The 25844-nt window shown below is 38.9% G+C and overlaps 2 protein-coding genes across 3 annotated transcripts; one reads left to right on the top strand and one right to left on the bottom strand.

Annotated features, from left to right (window-relative positions):
* Positions 1-4003: 4003 nt before the first annotated feature.
* Positions 4004-24119, bottom strand: LOC103998119 (DNA polymerase I A, chloroplastic). Of its 2 annotated transcripts, XM_065125431.1 has the most exons (12): positions 23801-24119; positions 22680-23199; positions 21460-21648; positions 17870-18531; positions 16503-16980; positions 16095-16190; positions 14220-14312; positions 13919-14113; positions 12946-13038; positions 7740-7952; positions 5591-5680; positions 4004-4475 (listed from the first exon to the last, which is right to left on the bottom strand). In XM_065125431.1, exons 1-12 carry the CDS (start codon positions 23944-23946, stop codon positions 4314-4316), a joined length of 2937 nt encoding a protein of 978 aa, XP_064981503.1. In that variant the 5' UTR covers positions 23947-24119; the 3' UTR covers positions 4004-4313. The 2 variants fall into 2 exon arrangements, with proteins under 2 accessions (XP_064981503.1, XP_064981504.1); XM_065125432.1 differs by lacking the exon at positions 7740-7952.
* Positions 24120-24707: 588 nt separating this feature from the next.
* LOC135622994 (ATP synthase delta chain, chloroplastic-like) lies at positions 24708-25671 on the top strand. The gene has a single exon (XM_065125430.1). The coding sequence runs from the start codon at positions 24777-24779 to the stop codon at positions 25512-25514; it is 738 nt and encodes a 245-aa protein (XP_064981502.1). The 5' UTR covers positions 24708-24776; the 3' UTR covers positions 25515-25671.
* The last annotated feature ends 173 nt before the right edge of the window (positions 25672-25844 follow it).

Here is a 25844-nt window from a genome sequence, read left to right as displayed (position 1 = left end):
CGATCCTGAAAGGGGAGTCGAAACACGATAACTGTCGGGAGTCCCGACGACGTTGTCAGCGTTCACGAAGCGTTGCTTCCGTGAGAGTTCTCGCGGGGAGAAGAATCGTATGAAGTGGCCAAAGCATCATTGGCTAACACGCAGCCTGTACGCGGATGCAAGGAAGCATTTCCCACCACCTTCTCTCTTCCTCCCGACTTCCTCCTTTTAAATACCCTCCAATGGCTCATCAATCCCTCATCGATCAACTCTTCTTCTTCATCTATCCTTCTCTCTCATGGCTGCTTACCGAGGCTACGACGAGGAGTTCGGACCAGAGACTCCTTGCCTTCCCTTGTTGTGCTTTCGATGCCCGCTAGAGAAGCCAAAGAGTAGGACCGGTTACAGGTCTCTGCGGCATGAAGACGGTGATGAGGGAGCGAACTGTTGGCAGGAAGGAGTCAGGCGAGCGAGAAGGTTCTTGTCAAAGATCACATCAAGGTTGAGATGGAGGGCTTTGTCGAGCAAGATCAGGCGTTGCAGCAGGAACAGGAGAAGAAAGCCGGTGTTTAGATACGATTCAACGAGCTACAAGTTGAACTTCGATGAGTGCAATACGAATTCTTAATCCTGAGGGTGATGTGCATAGAAATCATGGTTTTATATATGCAATTGCAACATCATGCTCCTTCAGACATAGCTTTTCGTTGAAGAAGGATGGAAGCAAGTTGTTGCTTCTTCTGTGTGGATTAATTCACTGTGCTAAATGTTCTAATATAATCAGCTACTGTTCATCTGAAAACCACATTTGCAAGACGGTAAATCGAAGTTGTGGTTTCAATTTCTGTGACGAGATCATGTCAACTTCAGCACTAAGACAACATGCTTGAATTCGACAAAGACTACTGTCGATGTCCAGGATAAATCTTATCCCACTTTAACCCTACGTGAAGTTTTCATCCAAGAGAGAGAGAGAGAGAGAGAGAGAGAGAGAGAGAGAGAGGGAATTAATAGCGTAGCTGTTGTTTTCAGACCGCGAACCTTCGAGGAAGTTGCCTATATTTGTGTGCCACCACCACCAGTGGAATCTCTTCCTCTTCAATCCTCAGTCACTTCATGTGGTGGCCTGAAATCCCTACACATCATGTAAATGCTGTGCCACTTGAAGGCCTACGTGGTGGTGGTGGTGGTGGTGGTGGGAGGCACTGCTGCTCCACTCATTTCCACTCCACTGTCAAGCTGAGATGTGGACGATGTGGGGTTGCTCGTTCTGCATGACGGATAAGAAGTAGATCTGTATTATTTGATTTTATTTAATTCGATAAGATATATAATAAATATGATTATATTTTAATTTTAATTATTAATTAATAAAAAAATTTAATTATGATATGATTCTTTAAGAGATACGAAAGATTCTTCTAATTACTTATTTATGTCATCTGCTCTTGCTTATAAATAGACAGACCTTATTCAGTATAAATATATGTTATTATTGAGAGTATTTTATTCAGTGGATACATGTTATAAATCTTTTCTCATATCTTCTATGTCGTTAATCCATTGCACGTAGCAATTGTATGAATGATAGAAAGAGAGGAGAAGACAAATCTAGCTTTTTTTACATATCCGTATCATTATAACTTTTAGATCCGATAACAGTATATTCATAAATCAGATAAATATTTTTTGAGTAGCATCGAAAGATACGCATAGTAAATTTTGATATATCGTTATTTGATTCCAGTTTTCTAGCATTAAAGTATCTCACATAATAATACCATAGTTTAGTTTATTACTAAACTAAACTATGGTATTACTAAAGTATCCGAAAGATATTTTTTGAAGTCGAATACTTTAGTTTGTAAAAGTATTTAGATATATTTATTACTATTATTCGCTTGCAAAAAAGTATTATTCGATTTTCATTTACGATACTTGAATGATATGTTTGTGTTGTTGATCTACTTTCTATCTAGTTCATCCTATCATATGCTCATGAGTGATGCGAGGTTTCTCTTGTTTGATCAATGGACAACTATTAACAACTTGTTATTGATAATAGTTTTATTGAGGATGATGGTCTCCGATGGTCGCTAGTCCAATGGTGGGCAATAATTATGTACGAAGTGAAAGCGTCATAGATTACAATAATCGACAATGGCTAGCCTGCCTTGGTCACAAGCGATTGTATGATAGGATTCCACATACGGTTTATCATTGTGTGTAGCAGCTACAACAGAGCTACTGCCTACAGCAACTACAGTGACTGTAGTAGCATCGCATGTAGCGATGCTACCTGTGATAGTTGTGGCGACTATGATGATTGTGACAACTACTACTATATGCAGTAATATCACACTTAGCATTTGCTAGCCGTGGCCAGCGTCGACTGGATGATAGGATTCATAACGAGATAACCTTGATGAGAGAGACTTTACTAATTATTTATCATAGACTCCTAGAGACTCAATATGTATACGTAATAACATTGAGAGATTATAGATCTTCTCTCATCCTCTTTTTAGTCATATGAATCAGCCACTAAGAGATTATATATTTTCTCTCATATCCCCTTTATGTGTAATCCATCGTTTATAATAGTTTTGTAAAAAAAGGAAAAAGATGAGAATGTGAGTCTAGCAATTTTTATAAATTAGCATTACTATAGCTTTCAGATTCGACGACGGTATACTTACAAATCAGATAAAGGCTTTCTAAGTAGCATCGAAAGATTTGTATCATAAATTTTGATCTACCATGATTTTAATTTTCTGATATTAAGATATTTCGCATAATAGTAATATAATCATAATTTTTAAACTTACATCATTAGCTAATCTTGTGTACTCTGGTAATTTTTTTGCCATGGTTGGAATGCTCCCTAGAGTGGAATGTGCCCCGAGAAGGCGACTCCATCAAGGTGGTTCAACCAATACATCAACCAGCGTGGAGCGATTATCCCTTTGCTTGTATGCCATGGGATGCATAGCACATCTCTCCAGCAATGGCTCCATGGTACCCATCACTTATCATTAATACTTGTTCTTCTCAATTGATAATGCTAACACTTTCGATTATTAATACTTGTTTTTCTCGAATATTCTCATGTATCTCGGCCAACACCCTCTCGGCTTCTCACATATATAGAAGTAAGCATTATAATAGTTATAGAAAGATGTCAACTCGACGTGATTTATGCGCTGGATTGTCCAAAATGCCTTTGTAATGAAAATGTCGATTTTTCGATGTATCACCTACATAAAGACTAAGGCCTTGAAAGATTTTCTGACTTAGGTTCCTTCGATGACTAAATTAATAACTTGAGATAGGTGCATATGGTGGTGAGTGGTAAAAAATGATCTTCTCTTTTTTCACATGGTGATGCCTAAATTAATAACTTTAGATAGTTTGCAACCGTACATTTTAGTCCATTGTCCACATGGGCAATCCCTTAATGAATAACTTTTGTCTCTTTTTTTAGGTTGAACATATATATCGGATGAATGATTGATAATATCCTCCATGCATCAATCAATACTACTCTTAAATCACCAGAGTTTAGGGTTTGGATCAAATACGAATGGACATCATCAGGAAGCGAGTAGAGAGAAGATACTTACACAAGCGCGAACGAACAGGGGAATCGAAGGGACCTTTGTGTGTTACTATCATCAATCGATGCGAGCTTTCTTGGGCTCTCGTAATCCTATCAAGATTCGTCGGTCAACTAGCCGCACACTAGCCCCGAGGCGACCGAAAAATGTATATAGTCTCGTATTACCACGATGGCGAGTTGGGAAACATATCAGTGCAGTTATCGCGTACCAACAGAGCAGTAAACTCGCCCAAAAAAATCGCATTCTTATGCCAACCCCGGTGACCGGAATTGTCTAAATTCAACATACTTGTTCGCACCACATGAAAAGAGAGGATGAAAACGATCACTAGTGCCACTCGATAACAAGTTATCGGCAAGCATGGCATAATAACCTGGCAAAGTCCTCTGCATGAGAAGCACATGTAGAAGATTAATCTTAGAAGCTGCAGAACGCTGTAAGCAGCCACCTCTTTTGAACATAAATAATGACAGTCGTTACAATGAGAACAATAAACCACCCAATTAACAAATACGCAGCAAAAAAAAGGCCATTTCAGCAGCTCATGCATTACATGGCACTGCTCAATACAACATGGAATTGCTCCTACAGATAATACATCTCTCTTTTCTATCTTCTTGTTGCCGTCAACGGCACAGCAAACCAGCAGGCTATGCCTCCCGGTAGGCTTTCTTAAAAAAATGCAGGATCTAAGACATGGTGCCCAATTGTTGGTTACTTGGCTGCATACCAGTTCTGTGCGCATTTGGCATCCACCACCAGGGCAACCTTGAGGAAGTTCGTGCCGTAAAAGGGCTTGGACATGCACTCGACAACAATGGACTTGGCGAGCTCAGCTGACTCCGTTGGTCCTTCCAGTATTACTTCATCATGCACCTGAATCCAGCCACAGCATGCCATTAGCAATTCTCTGATTTAGAGGAAATCTGGTCGGGCAACAAGAACCCAGAATGCTAATACTGCAAACTAAAACAATTGAAAGGAAAGATGGGCGGCGCAGCATCACATAGCGAGAACCGAGACATGGGCAAAAGGACCTAAATTTCATACAATATTATACGATCACCATATGGGCAACCTTGTCATGACAAACTTTGAATAAAAAAACTCAAACTAAATGAGGTCATCGATGATCAGTACTGACCCTGAAGATTGAATTACAAGATATTTCTTTTTTCTTAAGAATGCATAAGATGCTACTGATGATCTCACATTTATCCTTAAAAAGAGACAAGAACAGGGCATCGAACACCAAGGTCCCCAGAAAAGGACTATTTACTTCCTTCTCAGGGAAAATAATAAAGTAATGATCATAACAAACTTTTCGGAATTCAAAGCAAAGTTCCATTTGTTTGTGTAAAAGAGGATATTTTGCAAAGGTCTATCATTGGCTAACCAATGAAAAGCCAAGCCTCCATATGATCAAAATCTATGTTTGACTTAAATTACCATCATTTAAGAGCCTATGAAAGTACAATAACAAAGTAACAAGGATGCAAAATAGGGAAAAAATAACAAAAAGATGGAAAGAAAAACTATGGGACTAACAGCAGAAATGAACACTAGGAAGAAAGAAATAAATTCAATAAACAAAAAAAATTACTGTTCAACGATCATTTAGAGAAACAATGCACCACTAAATGCTTAAGACCAAAAGAAGCTTAGACAAAATCAACATTAACCTCTACAAGTAAAATTTGGCAGTTATTCTGGTGAACCCACTAAAACCAACAAAAGCATGGGAAATCTTTTTATGATCACAAAATCATGCCTCTTGCTAAATAGCATGCTAACCTTCATTTCTTTTAAATAATTCTACCTTATAATAAATTAATGTAACATCACTTTTAAAAACAGTCATGGGAAAAGAAATCACAACAAATTCTGCTAGGGTTAAGATGAGCTGGCTAGTTATTAGGATATTCATTCGAGGACTATTAAGTGGCTGGTGGAATTCCTGCAAACTCAAGTTAGCAATATGATAAATTAACCTGCAATAGCAATTTCCATCCGAGCTCCTTCAGACGAATATTCCTATCTATCTCGAGCATTGCACACATGGCAACATCTGCTGCACTTCCCTGTTAAATTAAAAGATAATGAAAATCTTGAATAGGTTTGATGGAATAAGTGTAGAAGTTTCATGAGACAGCTATAAGCATCAAATGACTCAGAGAAGCATAAAACGATAAAATGAGGAGGAACATTCTTCTGTCTAAATAACAGATAATAGCAATACAACCCTTACCATCCATCAAGTTGATGTTAAGTAAAAAAACAATGAAGTATAGCACGATGTTTAGAGTTCCAACTGCAAAACAACCAAGTGCAAACAAAGAACAGGAGGAAAAAAAAGAAAGATAGCACCATTTCAACATTTAAATTATACGCTGTGATTTAAAAAGCGTTATGAGCCAAAAAGTACCAAGGTCCAAAAATGCCCGAGGCACTAGGCGTCGTCCGAGCGAAGCGAGGTACTAAAATATAAAAATATATAATATAATTAATCAATATATTTAAATAAAAAAATATGATTTTAAATTAAAAAATCTTACACAATCACAATATCCCATTAACAAAAAATCTCAAAATTCAAAACAATAACAATAATTTCAAATAAATAAAAATTAGTAGTATTAAAATCAAAATAAATATATTATTAATCTAATAAATAAAAATTATTATTACTAGTATACAGTTAATAATATACCGTTAATATACTGTTAAGTGTCAACAGCAAGGTATGCAATACCGTACTGTACCGGTATTTCGAGATTGGCTCGATACGGTACGATATCGTGTACTGAGCGGTACACCAGGGCCTATCGAGCAATACATCATGGCGTACCGAGCGGTACACCTAATTTTAAATATTTCTCTCTACTGTAGCACTATAGCACTACTGTAGTGCAACACTGTAGCACATTAGCGGTCCACGTACCGATATACCGTCGAACCGATACGTACCGCCCATATCGGGCGGCACCATTCGAAATTGCATACCATGATTAACAGTATACTATCAAGTCGATATGAGTAGAGGGAATAAGAGTAACAATAGCAATGAATAGCGACAATAGTAGCGGGAGCGGGAGCGACGATAGTGGCAAGCAGCGACAGCAGCGGTAGTGGCAGCGGCAAAGATAGTGGTAGCCACGAGCAGCAGCAGCGGTAGCAATAGTGGGGCGCAATGTAAGAGTAACACCGAGGTTGCTGACTGAGAGAAGCAGAAGCGATAGTAGTGGCAGCAGGAGCAGTGATAGTGGCAACGACAGCAGCAACGGCGAGCAACGATAGCAATGGCAAGCAGTGGCAGTGGCAGCGGCAGCGGAGAGCAACGACAACGAAGAAAGGCAATGATAGCGGAGAGAGGCAGTGGCAGTAGAGAGGAAATGTCAGCGGTAGAATCACGAGCAAGGTTAGGGTTGGGGAAGTCACGAGAGGAATGTTGGGAGGCCAATATTGGTACTTTAGTTGGTTCCATTGAACCAACTAAAGCATCGGAGACCGAACCAAACATAAAACACTAGCTCGAAGCGCCTGACGCCTAAGCTCGGGCGAGCGCCTAGGCGACACCTCTTCAAAGCGAGGCGCTCGGGCCTCGCGTCGCCTCGCCCGAGCGCCTATTGAAATTGCTGATTGTACGTATGGTTCATGTTTTTTGGTGTTCCTAGACACACCAATTCCATGCTGGAACAGTATTGCCGGTCAGCAGGCACAACACAGATTGTGTTTGCCAAAAAGCAGGAAATGGCCCATGTCATGGGATTTGTTACCTCTAGTTTCCCAAAATAAAAACACATTCCAGCCGTGAAAATTCCATCACAGAAACAAATCGAGATATCAATTTAAAAAACCCAAAAGAAGGTAGAATGTAAATTCCATCTCAAACATCAAATACATTCACAATAGTAGGTAGAATGTAAAAAAAATTCAAAAGTTTATTTCATGCAAAACCCAAAAGAAGTTTGTTGAGGCATCCAATGAAATGTAATGAATAGAACAAAAGGACCAAAGGTGACAGCACTAGTTCTTTATTTTACATTATATTTGGTATCAAAACCAGTCCTAAGCAATAACTGATATCCAGAACAAGTCCTTCATAGTGAACAGTAATCCATGGTTGATGTGAAGGAATACCTGTACTGGAGTATTAATAGCTGCTCGTTCAATGTGACGCCTCTGAGCATTCCTTGCTGTTTCCACTGAAGGAAAATGCCGCGATCGTCCAAGCAACGTCCTGACACATTTGCTTTCAATAGCTTCCTTTTTGCGTTCTTCTTGCCAGTGTAGAACTTCTTTTCTTTCTTTGTACCAAAGAGAAACTGTATCTTTAGCTTCCTTAACAGAAACCTGAGAACACAGCAAATTTTGAGGACATTCTAGTAGTAGTTAGTCGATCTAAGTTGCATCAGAAAGCCAAACGAGAAACTTCACAACGTAAATGTGCATATCCAAAAACGCAACACAAATCTCTTCCAAAAGGTTATGCTTTCTTAAACACGACCTGGACATTTCATTTAAACAAATAAAAATAGAAATTTGGTTACGTGCATGAAATTGAAGTACAAGGAATTATAGCTAGAAAATATACCCACTAACATAATGGTAACAACTGGCACTTGATACCAGTATTTAATATGCCTGAAACTTATTCCATCATACGAAGTCATAGCATGCCTGAATATTTGGATGTACATAAAGATCCCATTTTGCAACCACAGACATTACAAAATATGACATGCCAGTGGCAGTTAGGAACCAGACAAACACCACATCAGCAGTAAGAGAGCATACAGGCGTGTTGACAATGTGAGTAGATGCAATGTCAGCAAAAGACACCATGATGCTGAAATGGCACACGGTTGATACAAATGCGAAGGGACACAAGGAACTGAGATCACTAAGAACATGATTAAGGAAGGCCCGATCATTTGAAGGTAGGACCTGACTATCAGAGGCCTTCAGGCTCCCTGCAGACTTCCATCCCTTGACGAGCCTTCCAACAAACCCAAGATGGATGCGCTATTAGTGACTGTCAAATAAACACTCTTAGATGCCTTATGCACGCTAACAGCAAGGCACTCCTTAGACTTAATGACAGTTGTGATTTCTTGCGAGAAAATCATCTTCTAAACTTCAAAATAGATAACAGCTGAGAGGTTTTCATCACAAGGCAAAATATAATATGGACAAATATATTGTGAACTGAATCATGAACTGACAACAAAACTGGGCCAAACTGTACACAGCTAAAATTTGAAGTCTTAATGCGGTTAACAGACAAAACAGAAGAAAGTACTCATCATTGAGCTTTGATATAACATGTCCATTGCCCATGACATAATCTATATAAAATCTAGCCATTTTACATATAGAGATTGACAATAAAGCATAATTCCAAAAAACAATAACTGAGCTCTGGCTCCACTGGACCAGTTTATAACTTTTTTTCCTTGTCCTTTCCAATATAAAACTTCTAGTCCATCTTCGTCCTAGCTTTTTATTCCATTATACGTAGAATGAACTAGAATGTGCATAAAACACACTTAGGTATGGATAGATCTGCAACACAGTATACATAGAACATATTCAAATACATATAGAGATAAAGTGAGAGTAGAAATTATATGAGGGAAAAAGGGATGGAGGGGACTAGTATTTATGGTCCTAGCCCAAACCGAACAAACCCACCTGAGTTTTGGACAGGTCACATGCATTGCACATGTCTATCCCAAATAATATGTTGAGTTGAGGTACAACGGACTAGATAGAGAAACGACGATGTGCCTAACGCCAATCGCATAGCTAGGCAGGCTTAACTTTATGGACTAGGCTAAGCCTCACTCATAAGTTGGGCTGAGCCTTACTACTAAACTTAGCCATGCTTGGCTCGCGGGTTGGGTCATGCCTAAACACATGAGTTGGGGTCGTGTCTGACCACATTGACTGGATCGTACCTAGCCGCATGAGTTGGACCATGCCTGACCACATGGGTTGGGTCGTACCTTACCACTTGGGCTAGGTTATACATAACCACATGGGCTGGACCGTACTTGGCCACATGGGTTGGGTCATGCTCATCCGCATCAATTGGGTCATGCCCGACCACATCGGTTGGGTCATACCTTGCCACATGGGTTGGCTCTTATCTGGCCATATAGGCTATATATCATGTCTAGTCACATGGGCTGAGTCATATATGACCACATGGGTTGGGTCAACCCAGTTTGACAAATTAACCCGACTCAATTCAAACCCCAATTAAACTCCTCTTATCAAATTAGATTTCAATATTTTAAAGTATTAAAGAATAACTCAAAGTCAAAGATTTCACATAGTACTTTTTTGTTTTTGATCGAAAAATCAATCTGATTTATTTCATACCATTCGCTCGATGAGAAAATGGGTCAGATTCTACAGAATCAACAAACCCATGGGAACTTAAGTAATGATGGAAGGGAATAAAAAGAAAAGAGAGGGAAAGAAAATCGAAATGAAATAAAGAATAAAGCAAAAAAAAAAAGTAGATATTCAAAATAAGTAGAAGATAGAAGAGTATGGATTCCAAATGAACAAATTCAAACTCGAAAAGGATCTTTCTAATTCTCGAAAAATAAGGGGCAAGGGGATTGATCGAGAAAGATTTCTTGTTCTTATTATAAGATCGTGATTTGATGAATTAAAGGATTTAAATTCATGATCTTAAATTTAAAACTAATTAAATCATAGGAGTATAGACATGATTCTTGAAACAAAAATATATCTACTTAACTGAATCAAAACTCTTAATCCAAAACTAAAAAAATTAATAATTAAATAAATCTTAAAATTCACTTAAGCTTAAGAAATCAATATAAATCAAATAATCATTCTAACATCACAAATCAATTATCATTATTTATAATCATTAAATTTCGAAATTAAAATATTATTATACATCATAAAATTATAATAGTCCCAATATCAAGATTTCAAAACATAAAACAAAACTGGTAAAAATAATAGAAGATCCTACCTCTCATCGACTATCATTTTCTCGAGATCATCTCTTCAGGAAGTCCTCTTCTCAATCATTAATTGTCAGGCTCGTTAAGGAATGAGGGAGGAGGAGCCCCCTTTACATAGGAGAAGATGAGATCTCCTCGAAAGGTAAATAATAATTTATTTTTTTATTTTTTTTATTTATTTTTATTTTGCTTTTATACATAAAGAGAGAAATATATTATTCATTTCTTATGGTTCTCACACAAAAATAGAAATTAAACTATTTACTTCCTAAAAATCAAATCACTCATTATGAAATAAATCAATTAATAATTTAATTGATGAGTATAATTCCTAATTTATTCAGGAAATCAAATTTAATCATTTCCTTAACTATAGTACACAAACATGGAAGTTAATAATAAAACAATACATTATTTATAGTAATTAATTTATGTTACTGGAGAAATTATCGTTGATTATATTTTTGACATAAGGCAAGTAACTAACGATCACTGCATACACGTCACAGAATTTGCATTTCCACTTTTGGAACTGACTACCATGAAGGACCTTATCTTATTGCTTCTAATTCTGATTTAAGATCATTAGTGACAAATTGAGTTATAACAAGTCTGCTGTAATGACTACAACCTCTGTTTTAAGGTAGGTCTAATTTACCTTCTGATCACAAATTTTTCATATTTCAAGGTAGATAATATTAAACACTTTAATTCAAAGCTATAATGTGCAAGAGTAATCTCATGCCATCCAATAATATGGCATGTACAAGAAAATAGGTTTTTGTAAGAACTGTTGAATATGGCCAGAAGTTGAAATTTTATGATACTTTAGCATGTTAACTCTAGGAAATAATTGTCTAATGTGTTTTCAAGTCCTCCCTAGAGTCATCCCATGATAGACTGCCTATAGTCATTGGTGTCAAGCCCGTTATGTCCCATTGTTTTGCATTGCTACTAGTCATATAACAAAAACCACAAGCTGGATCAGCTTCACACGAGGTAGCAAGCAACTGTCCTATGTAAGGAAAAGGATTCAGCATAGTAAGAAGGGAGATGAAACAATGAGTTGCTTGCTATATCAGTGATTTAAAAAGGTGCTCGGGTGAGGCGAGGCGAGGCCCGAGCGCCTCGCTTCACTTCCAGGCGGCGCGCTTCAAAGAGGCGCCACTTGGGCGCTTGCCCCAGCCTAGGCGCTGGGCGCTTCGGGCGAGCGCCTGGGTTAAACCAGGCGACCAAACCAACGTTTTAGGTCTGGTTCGGTCTCCAATGCTTTAGTTGGTTCAATCGAACCAACTAAAGCATCGATATCAACTGTCGCTACCCAACCCTAACCCTGCTCGTTGTCGTTGTCGCTGCTCACTACCGCTGCCGCTATCGTCGCTACTGCTCCCGCTCCCGCTACTCGCCGCTGCTCGCTGCTGCTGCCACTGTCGCCGCTCCCACTCCCACTCTTGGTCCCACTACCGCTACCTCCTTACACTTCCGCTGCCGCTTCCTCTTTTCTCAATCAGCACCCCCTTACACTTCTCTTCCTTCTTCTCCTTCTGTATACTGTTAACAGTATACTAATAATAGTATTTATATTTATTAGATTAATAATATATTATTTTAATTTTAATACTATTAATTTTCTTAATTTAATAGCATATTTTTATTTAAATTTTTAAATAATTATATATATTAATTATATTTTATATTTTTATATTTTAGCGCCTCGTTTCGCTCGGGCGAGCGCTTAACGCCTCGGTCGTTTTTGGACCTTAGCATCTTTTGGCGCTTGGCGCTTTTTAAATCACTGTGCTATATGTGAATTCTAGACCCATGATTTTAGAAGAGGCATATGGATTAACAAGTGAGGGTATCTTGAAGTCAATGAAGTGAAAAGCATTGGGGTTGATCTTGGCTCTTTATACTACTGTCATGTCAGACACATATCCATTAGGTTGCAGGCAATTAGTTTTTCTTTTATGTTACACTACTATCATGCTGAACCAAGAAATTTACTTGAGTTCATCTTGCCTAATCTATTTCTCAGATCCTAGGACTGGTAGTCTCCTGTGTCTTCTTAACTAATTATTACCAATGCAATATTGTATTTGCATCTCTTTTGTAAAACATCATAACTAATGGATTATGCCTCAACATTGGCAAGGCATATCAAATATAATGATGCATGAATATTTATAATGCATAAGATAATCAGTACCAGAATCTTGTAACAAGTAAATGGAGATTGGCATCTAAACACTTGTGCCATAGAATAAGAAGGTTTAAAAGCATCAATAAGTACTATATATGTAACAATGGCCATATTTAAAGGTTATTATGGTAATTACCTTCCAATCATGAGAGAGACCTACAGGAGTTTTGCCATAAGCAATAGAAAAATTAAGCATCTTAGCCTTCCTTCTTTCAGAACCAAAAACATCCTGCAGACAGAATAAAGGAAATACATAAGTGAAGCACAAGACCAAAATTCAAAGAAATTTAGAATAATAAACAAACAAATCAGGATATCAGGATTAAATAATTCACAACATTCTTAGGGGGAACGGCCAGACTAAAGAAACAACAGATGTTTACAGGCCAAGCATGACTATTTAAGAGACTTGATTGATGGTATTAAACTCAACTACTTCAGGAGGCAGCAAACAGGATTCACTTCAAAAGTTTGACAAGGAGACCAGGCAGACCGGAAAGATATTTAGCATAGTATGAAAGTTCATGGTGAAAACCAATCAAAATTCAGAATTTTGACTACCCAAAGAAAGTATCCTGCAAAGCCATCACATTTTGGAGCTTAAGAGATGAGTCTGGAACATAGTAGGATATTCATTTTGGCAACTACTAAGAGAAAACTGCAGTGGCTCATACTTGCTGGCAACCCACCCACGTTTGAACATCCCAATGTTGCAGCCAGCCATTTACAATGACTATCATGACTATAACAGCATATTTCAGTAGAAGTGCCTTAAGTAACACTAAACACAAAACCTGATTAGCATCTACAATTACATTGCAATAATTAGAACAATCAAAACCAAAATATACTAAGTTAAATAAGTGACTTTCTTATTGTGATCTTGTAGTTGACCGACTAAAAGAAGGTAACATACAACATGAAGTCAAAATATGATAGATTTTGGGACAAAGATCCATGACATGAAGTGCCAGCCGAGTAACTCTTAGAGAAGTTCCAAGACACTTATTATCACAACAAATTTGTACATCTCAACAATTAGCTATCTATACAATGATTCCACAAAGTTCCAGAATGTAATAGCATAGAAGTGTTAAAAGCATGCTTACCTTCAACAATGGAACTGGAGGCTTGTCTTCTCCTGGTTGAGGATGCCACTCCAGGAGCACTCTCTTCTTTTCAACAGCCTCACGCACATGTGAATACATGTTCATAGCTGTTCTGGAATGGAAATCCCCACCAGCTCTAAAGGCTTCCAACATGCTTTTACAGTTTGCAAGATGTGCTAAAATCCTAAGCTCCAACTATTAATGTCCAAATTAAGCATTAACAAAAAATAACAAACATTAGATACTTGTTCCTAAACTAGGACTACAAAAATAATTACAAACAAGTAATTTGTTTCCTCACCTGTCCATAATCAGCAACAACAAGAGATTTTCCAGGTCCAGCAACAAAAGCCTGCCGGATTTTGTATCTGTCCTTCTCGAGAGCAGGTTGGTTCTGGTTAGAAAGACAACACAAGAAACAGCCCTATTAACACTAAAAAACATTGCTTTAAACATTGTATAAAGACCAAAACAAAATCAAAGCAGTGTTAATGCAGTACCAAAAGTGATCAACCATCAAAACAATGTTGTCCCATGAGATCCCGACATACTGATGTACACTAGCATTTGACACGTATGAATGCCAATCTCATGGCCCAGTCAAATGACTACCTCCATGTGTAAATTGCATATGTGTGCATGCAATAGCATACAAAACATAGATACAAGTCTACAACAAAGTGCCAAACCAATTTGCATTAGATACATGAAAGTTATGATGTTAGTAGGATACTTCTAACATAAAATCATACAATGTTTGAAATGTCATTCGGATACGTGGATACTTCAACCTAAATCTGATACATGGGGCAGCCCCCCTACCTTGCAGCCAGGTTCGGACAGATGGTGGTACACTATGAGGTATCACCGGTTCAAACTGAGGCTTACCAGTTACCACTAGTTACAGCTTGGTTTTCAATTGGATATGGTATATCAGGCAGCAACCTGACTGCCCAATTACCAGATTGTCTCTGTATCCCCATCAACCCCTCTTTCCTCTCCCCTTTTATACGTCTTCACTCCTCTCAATCTCATTCGAACTTCACTCGAATCCTCTCGCAAGTGATTTTGCAAAGAGAAGTTCAATCTCAAGAAATTAAAGGCTCAATCTTGAGTTCCAAACCAGGTTTCCTCCAAAATTTGGCAAATCCAAACCTTAATTTCAATTTTTGATCACTTTATATTTTGTTGCAAGGACTTTAGGATTGGATTTCATCCTGTGAAATGCTAATTAATCAAACTAGGTCAGATTTGAGGTGTTTTCCTTAATGAACTTGCGGCTAGATCCACAAGGATTAAGGCTCAAACCTAGCAGATCTAGCCTAGACCAGCCGAGAAAGATAGTCACGCAGATCTAGGCTAAATCATTGAAAATCTGAACTACATCCATGCAAATCTATTTTGGATCAACGAGGATGTAGATCCACGATAAGAGAGAAGACGTGTGGGTAGGTCTGCCATTAACAACTCTTTCGGCTATCTTCAACAGGCTAGACATATTAGAAGAAAAAAATTCTGAACTAACCCAAGGAAAATTGCCGATCCAAATACTGGTTCTTCGCCAGACAGGTAAATACCAATTTATACATATATTGGTCCAGTCGGTTTTCTGAAAATGTAACAACTGATTAATCATTTAAAATTTAATATAAATTTCATATTATATATGATCTTAGATTAAGAAAATGCACAAAGCCCCCGCCAATGCGGGATCCGGAGAGGGTCAATGTATGCAGCTTTAAATATATGATCTTAGATATCTTAGGGTCAACAAGATATGTATCACCCTAGATATTTCATCACATGTCATTTATAGCAGCATATGTATTTTAGGGATTTAAACAATTGTAATTATTCAGGAAGCATGACCAATTTACAATGTCAATTAATGTTACCTAAAAATTTCCAAAATTTTCAATCTCAACTGGTAAATAAAGTTAAGATAAACGTCAAGTTACCAGAAGACAAAATTTGATGACATTTTCAAATACAAACACAAAGCACAACTCTCAAAACTATTATCACATTCCACTTCTCATGGGAACATATAACAGAAATAGCAGAGGGAGAAGGCAGAGACTGAGTGTGTATATGTGCATGCTTGCATGCATGTGCAGGTTCGTGGAGAGAGGGAGAGAGAGGGGGAGAGAGAGAGAGAGAGAGAGAGTAGAGAAACCTGCAAATTTGGTCTCCTAGCTGATAAGCGTCCAGTTTCAGTGTTGATGTTTAGAGAACAATGAACTCGTCCATTAACACATGAAATATCATTCCCCTACGAGCACAAGAAAGAAACACACAAGGGGCAATCAAAATCTAAACCAACACCAAAATCTCTTCAAAATAATACATCCACTGGATAGGAAGAACAATTTTGTTTCTCCAGTAAAATAAAAACAGATAATGAACATAGTAAAGAGAGTATATGCTAAAATATTTGTAAGTAAATAAATATGCCTTAGATGCATGGAATGAAAAATTGAATTATTATGCTCATTGATTCCAAAGTACACCTAACTTCTCTTCAATTTGTATGTAGTTTTTTTTTCCACAAGGATAATATATATGTTACACAGAATCAACTTACCTGCAAGGGAAGAATGAAGTTTGATATCAACGAATCAATTGAGCAGACGTCACAAAGAGCTGCAATAGCTTGACAAGCCGCCCTTCCTTCCTTACCTTCTCCAAATGCCTTGTATGCAGTTCCATAATCAGAAATGTCTTTGTCATGAGACATTTCTGTCTCCTTTGTGGAATCATGGTCAACGTTAACCTCTTCATCACTACCAGACTGATATGATGCATCATCAATAAGAAAATTTTGATTATTCGAGACTTTCCCAGCAAAAACTTTTAGAGCATCACCACAGACAGAAGGCAACCCACTATCTGTATACATATCTGTTTGCAATTCTTCACAAATTTTATTTAGCACAATAGTGCGGTATTTGGAAGGAGACTTCCTTCCATCCTCAATGACATTCTCAGTATTAGGCACCTTAAAAGACTTTGGCTTAGACAAGCATTTGTTTTGATCATTTTCACATTTGTTTGTCTCGTTTCTGCAAATCAAAAGCAATAAAAAGAAATTGTTACAAATTGTTGACTCATATCAATAATAAGTATGAAATATATACAGGAGCATTTTAAGAAGCTTTGATGAGACAGGAAAAACTCACATAGGCCATTAAAGGAAACTGGATCTGCATTCGTGCTTGCACATGTTGCCTTTGAAGAGTAGCAACAAAAATAAAAACTAACTTCCATAGAGCAAACTACAATTAACTGGACCCACACACATGCATAAGCACATGCATGAACATGCACCATGTGCACACAAGCACATACAAAGGCAAACCTTGATCCAAGCTCATGAGCACAAGCATACTCAGAAAAGATATTTCAATATGACATTTACAGATCCAACCAAGGATTGGAACTGAACCATATTGGTCAGTATCAAGGTATTTTTTTATTTCTTTTTTTATAATAACAGGCACAACCAGCAAGTATACTATCTGGTATACTGGGACAGTACTAGTTCAACTGGTTACCGATAACAAACTGATATTTAAATTCTTAGTTCAAGACATTATTTACATCATAATTTTACTTAACGGAACAGTGCAATTTACAAGTCTACTTTTCCAAACAACAATGTCAAGCATCATTACTGACTTCTAAAAGTATAACCCTTTTATATCCTCATTTCCAGCACATTTATGACAAAGTAATGGAAAGAAAACATCTAAAAGTTTAACCTGCATTCGAAGAACCTAAACAAGCATGTAAAGACACTAGTACTTAAAGAAACACTAACACAGGTGTGACATAAAACAAAGAAATAAAGCAGGCAAATTTGATTAACAAATCATGTTAAATGCTGCTCAGAATAGAACTTCTAGACTGATTATCATAGGAATGAACAATAACTGCATGATATGCAAGTACCTCCTCAATGTATCACCAAAAAAGAGCTGACGTATTTGAGCATCACTTCCCACATTCATATACTTAGCATCAGGACAGTACTTAGATGCCCATTTCCTGAATTTATTTGAAGCTATTTGCTTTTCAGTAATAGCAAGCTTTTCTATATCCAATAGATGAGTTCGGTCAACAAGCATTCCCTCAGATTCCATTTGCACTAACAGAACACCAAAAGGGCGCCAATACTCTTCATAAAAATCATACATCGTACCTCTTACAATATCATCAAGAGTCCATGGTTCACGCTCAAGCTTAGCTTTCAAGTTATCAAAAAGTTTAAAAGTACTTATCGAGTCTAAAGCAGAGTAGCAAATCCATAATATTCGTTCTTCTCTTTGAAGCACATCAACAGGAGCAAGCGTGATAAGTTTTCCCTCAGATCCATCTTTTTTTAACTTTCTTTTACCAAAAATGGATTTCATTGTTATCTTTCCCATTTTCAGTTCATCATTGGACGACATGATCTTTTGATCATTTGTAAGTGCTTCAAGTGAATATCCTCCATTAGCTCTCCTAGAAGAATCAAAAAGACGTGCAAGATGCATGGTATCCGCATGGAAACCAGAAAGCTTGATCCCATAGTTTCCGAGCACATGACTATCAAAGCTATAATTATGCCAAACCTACAAAGATGAGAACAAGAATATTTGTATTACTAGTAGCCTTGAACAAGAACATACAATCATCAAACTTCAGAGAGAATCAGAAATGCAACACAGGTTTAAACTTGATATTCAAAGGGGAAAAAGTTCCACGTTAGTCCTGGACCTAACACAGACTAAATTAGCAATCACAAAAGAATGACAATAAATAGGATTAATCTATGAAACTACAGATTTTAGCAAAAAGAGAAAACAAGTTACTAATTTTTATAGAGTTTTTGACATACCACAACGTAAGAACAAAAAGTGATTAGCCACCTTATCTTATCAATTTATAGTATAGCGAGACTCTGTTTTAAGACAATCAGTATAAGTCACATGAAAGGAAGAGATATTTAATTAACCATGGTGCATGCTGCTGGACACCTAATCATTAGCAGTGCCACTCCAGAGAACTTCAATTATGATGCAAGTTGTTTATGCACAGAAAAAATGAATCCATTTATGCTGGAAAACTAATAAGATCTGTTTGGCTTCAAACATAAAGCTGGAGACAAACAAATTAATAGTAGTTGTCATAGGTAAAATAAAGCTCTGAAAAAGGTGGATGCCAACAAGGATTCCCACACCTGTATCAGTTTCTATTTAGACTGAGAGAAATTTCAACTAGCCTACAGCCCTTTCATGAGTTTGACAATCTCCTTGTTTTCTCATATTGTTGCTTCGGGTTTTGAGCCCAATTTGTGCTGTCCTTTATATGTGTGAACCAAAATATCGAACCATTTTGGTCTAGAACCAGTCAGGTTACCACCAATATCAGTCTGACTGACAATACCACCTTCCACCAAAAACTGAAAGATCCAAATTCTGGTCTACTCTGACCAATACCCACATCTCGGTACGGGCAGTATCCCAGAGATCCCTTCCTTGAGTGTAAATTGTTGGCCCACCTCCATCTAATCTGCCACATCTGATTGCTTCTCATTTTTTAATCTTTTCCTACATCAACTTACAGCTAATGCCAAACTTCAGAGGATACTGCAAGGACATGGTCGCAATTTGATTCAATGGTATAGCGGTTCCTTACCATGCATGAAAACAAAAGAAAATATGGAAAATGACAAGGGAAAAGAATTTCATTCTTAAAAGGCTGACGCATCACTCACTGATATAACAGATCAGTTATGAATCACAGGGGTCGACATTAAAGGTTGAGGTAGCACCTAACTTTAGACATGAATCTAAGGAGAACCTGACTTAGATGCAAGTGAGATCTAGTTCCAGATCCTAGAAAAGGAAATTCTTTTGTTTGCTCCAAGTATCTTCAATGTATCTTGTCCTATATCAGATTTGGTATCAGAGTTTATATTCTACATAAAATTTCATATCGGAGGTATGATGTTGCATTTCACCAACTTACCAATAAGCCACGAATGATATGAACTAATAGATATGAAGATATTTCTAGTCTTGTCTCTTAATATGGATTTAGATTTTGGTCTATGTCAGTCTTAGCCTACTGGCCCCAATAGTATCCATTCAGGGTCCATGCCATGAGGGGGCATGCCAATGTTGCAACGTAACCGAGTAACATGTAATTGTGAAGCATATTCCATGTTGTAAGATTGTGATCTCAACAATCACATTTGGACAAGTACTGAGAAAATCATAACAAGCAGATTAAAATTTAACACCCATGCCTAGTAGCTAATGTTACACCAATCACATTTGGACAAGTCCTGAGAGAATCACAAGAAGCAGATTAAAATTGAACACCCATAACTAGTAACTAATGTTTCACCAAGAGTTCCAAACGTCCAACTAGCATTTTCTCACTCATAACCCTCAAGCTCAAAAATATACAAGCTTGAATTGTTAATGGCCTAATATCGTTTACACAAAGGACCAACGTACCCCCGAATATGAAACGGGTGGTATGTACCAATTCAGCCATGGACCAGTACACAAACCACTTCTGTTTCGAGCAGTCCAATCCAAAGCATATATAAAAAAACCCAAAATAACTACAACTGTGTGTGATGCCGCCCTTGATCAGGGCTTACAACCCATTTACCCCCATTTCTCACGACGTCGTTGCTGTCGAGGTTGCCTTAAAAATCATCCAGCTGTTCGCCGCCGTTTATTTCTGGTACATACCGTCCTCTTCTCCTCTTCTTCCTTCTTCTTTTTCCTCATCCTCCAATGCTTCCCCTTCTTCCTTCTCCTCATCCTCCATCGCTTCCCCTTCTTCCTTCTCCTCCATCGCCCCGTCTTCTTCCTTCTTCTTCCTCCTCCTTCGCTCCACATTCTTACTTCTTCCTCCTCCTCCACTTCCCCTTCTTCCTTCCTCTTCTTACTTTCATTTAGCCACCGCCCCTCCCTCTTCTTTTTTCCTCTCCAACAAACCGGTACCGGAGTTACAATACATGGTACACCGTACTGGCCGATATGTATTGGTCTGACCAAATCAATGAAACAGGTCTAGTACCTGATGCGACGATCATTGGTCTACACCACGACTTTCACATCTAGGTTTCCAGTACTTTTGGCAACTAAAAGATCAAATTATTTAAGCAATCTGATGATGTAGTTAATTCCCATATTAGTTGCAGCAAGATTCTACATGACATATATGTTGTGTATGTAAGTTTGTACTTATAGAACATGCGCTAGGCTAAAGTAAACTACGAGAACAAGTAGAGGATTTCGAATCAAACAAACATGTAAAACATTTAAAGAATCTAAAGCATCATGCAGCAATTCAAAGACGTCCATCTAGAGAATGTCAGCACATTTGTGCACTATATGCTATTTGTTATAATAAAAATACATATTACAATGTAGCATTGACCAAAAAAAAGTATAATAAATAGATCCTAGAGTAATTAAAGATGGAATTAAGAATTGCATCTAGACTTCAGAAATGGTCAGACTTTCAAAAAATACCACCTTCTTGATGGATGAATCTTCAAAGAATGGAACAAACTTCATCAATACATCCCTTCCACCATCCAAAACATCGACCCAGATACAAGACTTTCCATTTCCAAAATCTGCTAGTGGACCAGAGTAAATACTAAAGCATATGAGCTCTCCATGTCCAACTGGCGTCTCAGACATTACATCGATTTTGGCAACCTATTGGAGAAAAAGTAAAATGAAATAAGTCATAAAATATGAGAGTGAGTGAGAGTCAAGGACCTGCAGATCTATATGAATATTTAAAGTGCATGGATTTTTCAAGAGATCATGAGTATGGATATGCTTGGAGTATACAACAACAAGATATGATGCATGCAGAAAAAACTGAAGCAAACAACGGAGCTGAGGAAACATAAGAACTGCATCCATGGTGCCTAAACGTTAATGGTTGAGGCAACTTTGACACAACTACCATAACCAATCGGCTATTTTTATGATTTTAACTGTGGGTTAATGTAATTTTCTAACCATAACTTAAATCTGTACTGACAGATATCAAACATAAACAAACAAATGGTTCATCAAAAAAGAACTACCGTAGAGAAATGATGTGGATGCTAAAGAACAAGACACTATATGAAATTTATGACATATGGAACAGCCATTTGGAAGAAGGTTAGAAAACAACATATATTATAAGCTAATACCATATGGATGAGAAAGTTCAAAAGGTGTTTGAGCTAGAATAAGAAAGTATGAATTCATGAACAATCACAGGTGGGGACCGATCAAGGCTTAAAAAATAAGACACTTTTTTAATGTAATTTGGACATCCAACAAAGAACTATTGATGCACCAGTTAGGACAGTTGTGTTAATCCAAAATATTGTTGCTAGGTGGGGTTAAAGATATAAGTTCTTTTACAAAAAGAATGTATAAGGATAGTGGCAGCCCTTAGCTTGGCTAGTAATTGGTCTCTAAGCTCAATGATGAGAAATGATCGATCTAGCCAACCCGTACGATCGATGCATATAGCTAGTGATATTGCCCTTGGGACAGCCATTTCAGGCTATAAAAGTGGTAGTCACCATAAGGTGTTTTCATGTAAGATATTTAGTCCTTTAAATTGTCTACATTAATTGCAAAAACTTATTGTACATTCACAATGAGACTGACTCCAAGCAATTTCCACTCAAAGAAATTGTGCCACATACTATCAGGTAAAGCAATATGTTCTGTCAACTCACCTCTGTATCACATGCATGGATGAAATTCTTGTACTTTGTCATAAGTAATTTGGCTACTCGTCTAGCTGTTGACACATTATCAACCACAATTACTTTATCGTATACACGAGCAAGTTGTTTCCAGTCTACCACCTTATGCAAACCCTCAACAGGTGTATCAGAAGGTGTCCCAGTATCTTGCCCATTGATGGACATTCCATTGGAACCTGCAGCCTCACCAGGGACAGCATTTCGTTCTGCTAAAACAGGATCACAAGGCTCTTGAACATGTCTTAAAGATTTATCAGGTTTAGTGGAGTGGGATTCTGTTCTGCCTTCTTGTCTTGGGGGTGAAGCGTATCTTGAAGGATGGGGCGACTCTTGAGAAATTGGCTCCACTGAACTTCCAATTTTAGGATGAGAATCTGAGTCTGACAAGTTGGTCTTTCCACCCATCCATGGAAGCCAAGCGGAATGAAGTATTCTGTCGCACCTCACTCTGCCAGCTGCTTGAACCCACAGATTCTTGGAGCCTTCTTCCCTAGAAATGGAAGAAGAGAAAACAATTCAGTTTTATCTTGGGAAATAAATGTACTATTTTTTTCCCAAAGTTGTTATTGATGATCCGGACAAACATCTAGAATGCGAGGAAAATCATTTTATCAAGTATTGAATCGATTTCTTCATGGAAGACCATAGAAACCAGCAGAATCATTCTCAGACAATCCTCCAATAGGAAAAAAACAACCTTGAAGTTATATTCACGAAAAACAAAACGAAAATCACGTGTGCGACTAAATGACCAGAGCCACAACTTTTAACTTCATGCATAAGAAACCCAACGAACTTCCCTCAGTCTACTTGGGCCTTCTATTGCTGGTTTATATACTCTTCATAATATAGGAGGAAGAAAGTGTTCGACAGGCTAAACGATCAACTGTGTGCCGCAGGTAAAGTTACAATTCTTGCCAAAATGACGAACAACCGAGGGATATTCAATTCAAAACAACCATAAGAAAGAAAATTTATATCCTTGGAAGAAAAAAAACGAATTCAACACTAGGCCCATTAAAAGGATGGTGAACCACCGAGAAAACAAAAAGATGTGCAAGCACAAGGAAAAAAGAAGATGAAGGCAATACCCTCCAACGTCCGGGCCTTGGGAGACCCGCGAGAACGATGGGATGCCGCAGACCGCGCGGCGGAGGCACGACGAGAACCAGGGAGAAGTCAACGATGGAAAGGGGTGTCTGAGGACACTTCCACGGGCGGAAACTCCCATCGCCATGGCCCCCGCTATTCTCGCCAGCTTCCCGCAGCGGCAAGGCGCCGTCTTCGCGGAGAGAAAGAGAAGCGTAGGGAGCTTCCTTCCTCGGAAAGCACACGAGTATAAGGCCTCAGAAGGCCTTGCCCTGCTCACTTTCTTGGCGGAGACCCCTTAAACCCTAAGACAGCGGCAGCAGGGTTTTTAGAGTCGCGCGTTTTCATTCCTCATAAACGAACTAAAGGATATCAAGTTATCGGGTTTACCCGTTTTGGCCAGTTGGGATATCATTAGTCGTTTAACGGTCATGCCTCCCCTTCCTACTGGCAACGGGTAGAGACCCGTTTACTTCACCCGAATCCAATTAAACTCGTTTCTGAAAGCCTATTATAGGAGTTTTATACGGTATTCGAAAATTTTGATCCATCATGATATCAAAATAGTTGTCAATGTAATAAATACTCCTAATTTTCATGTCAAAAAAGAAAAATAATATGAACTCAAATCCATATGTATTATTATTAGCCTTGTATTTTGCACTCATAATGAAATATCCAGAAAAATACCCAGGCGATCAAAGCCGTCGATCGGCAGAGTTCTCATTGAGGCGGGAATTGCCCGCTTGCAGATAACCTCATCCGTGGATTAGCCACGTGTCCACCAGTCATTTGCGCTGGGTCTCTGAGGCCGCTGTTCCTCTGATGCAACTAGGAGATAAGATCATACATACATTACGGCCGTCCGATCGTTCTCGATCATAAATCTAGACCGTCGGGAAGTCTCGACCAGAAAATGAGTCTTCCCACGCCGCCTTCTCCCTCCCTCTTCACACTCCCAAGAGGAAGAGAGCCGTGATGGCCGCCCTCCGCTCGTCCACCGCCGGTCTCCGCGCATCCGCCGCGTCCTCCCCAGCCGCCTCGGTCCCCGTATCCTCCTCTCTCCTCCGCCTTCCCTCCGCCCGCCGCCTCCGCCTTCCCTCCCTCAAGCTCTCCCGGAGCCGCACCCACCGCGGGGCAGCCGGCGCCGCCATGATGGACACGGCCGCGTCGAGCTACGCAAACGCCCTCGCGGAAGTGGCGAAGTCGAACGGCACCCTGGAGGCGACGGTGGCCGACATGGAGAAGGTGGACCGCCTCTTCGCGGACCCGGCGGTGCAGTCCTTCTTCGCCAACCCCACGGTGGCGCCGGAGAAGAAGCGGGAGATCTTGGTGGAGATCTCCGGCTCCTCCGAGCTGCAGCCGCACACCGTCAACTTCCTCAACATCCTCGTGGACATGAGCCGGATCGACATCATCGCCGAGATCGTGAAGGAGTTCGACGCATGCTACAACCACATCACGGGGACGGAGCTCGCGGTGGTGACGTCGGTGGTGGACATGGGGGAGGATGACGTCGCCCAGATCGCGCAGACGGTGAAGAGGCTCACCGGGGCGAAGAAGGTGAGGATCAAGGCGGTGCTCGACCCCTCGCTCATCGCCGGGTTCACCATCCGGTACGGATCGTCGGGGTCCAAGTTCATCGACATGAGCGTCAAGAAGCAGCTCGACGAGATCGCCTCGCAGCTCGACTTCTCCTCCATCACCCTCGCCTGATCGAACTGCGCATCTTCTTCTACCTTTCTTCTTCTTCTTCTCAATTTAATCGGGCTGCATTCCAGCTGTGATTCTGATGAATGTAGCGTTCATAGAATGGACGAGTATGTGTACTTCACCATTGTTATAACAACTCTGTCTTGATGCTGTTTTCATAGTCGAAGAGTTCACGTTCACAACCTGTTGACAAAACATATATTCCTGAAGACAGGAATGTCTTTGGAGGAGAATAGTATGATGAGCTCTTGGAAACAAATAGAAGTGTAACAGAAACAGTGTATGAGGAAACAGACTCATGGTGCTTCCTAAAAGTCATCAAGACGCTGATAA

Source organism: Musa acuminata, chromosome BXJ2-9, assembly GCF_036884655.1.
Source record: "Musa acuminata AAA Group cultivar baxijiao chromosome BXJ2-9, Cavendish_Baxijiao_AAA, whole genome shotgun sequence".
Classification (NCBI taxonomy): domain Eukaryota; kingdom Viridiplantae; phylum Streptophyta; class Magnoliopsida; order Zingiberales; family Musaceae; genus Musa; species Musa acuminata.
The sequence above is the reverse complement of the archived record's forward strand: the minus strand, read 5'-3'. Positions and strand labels throughout refer to the sequence as shown.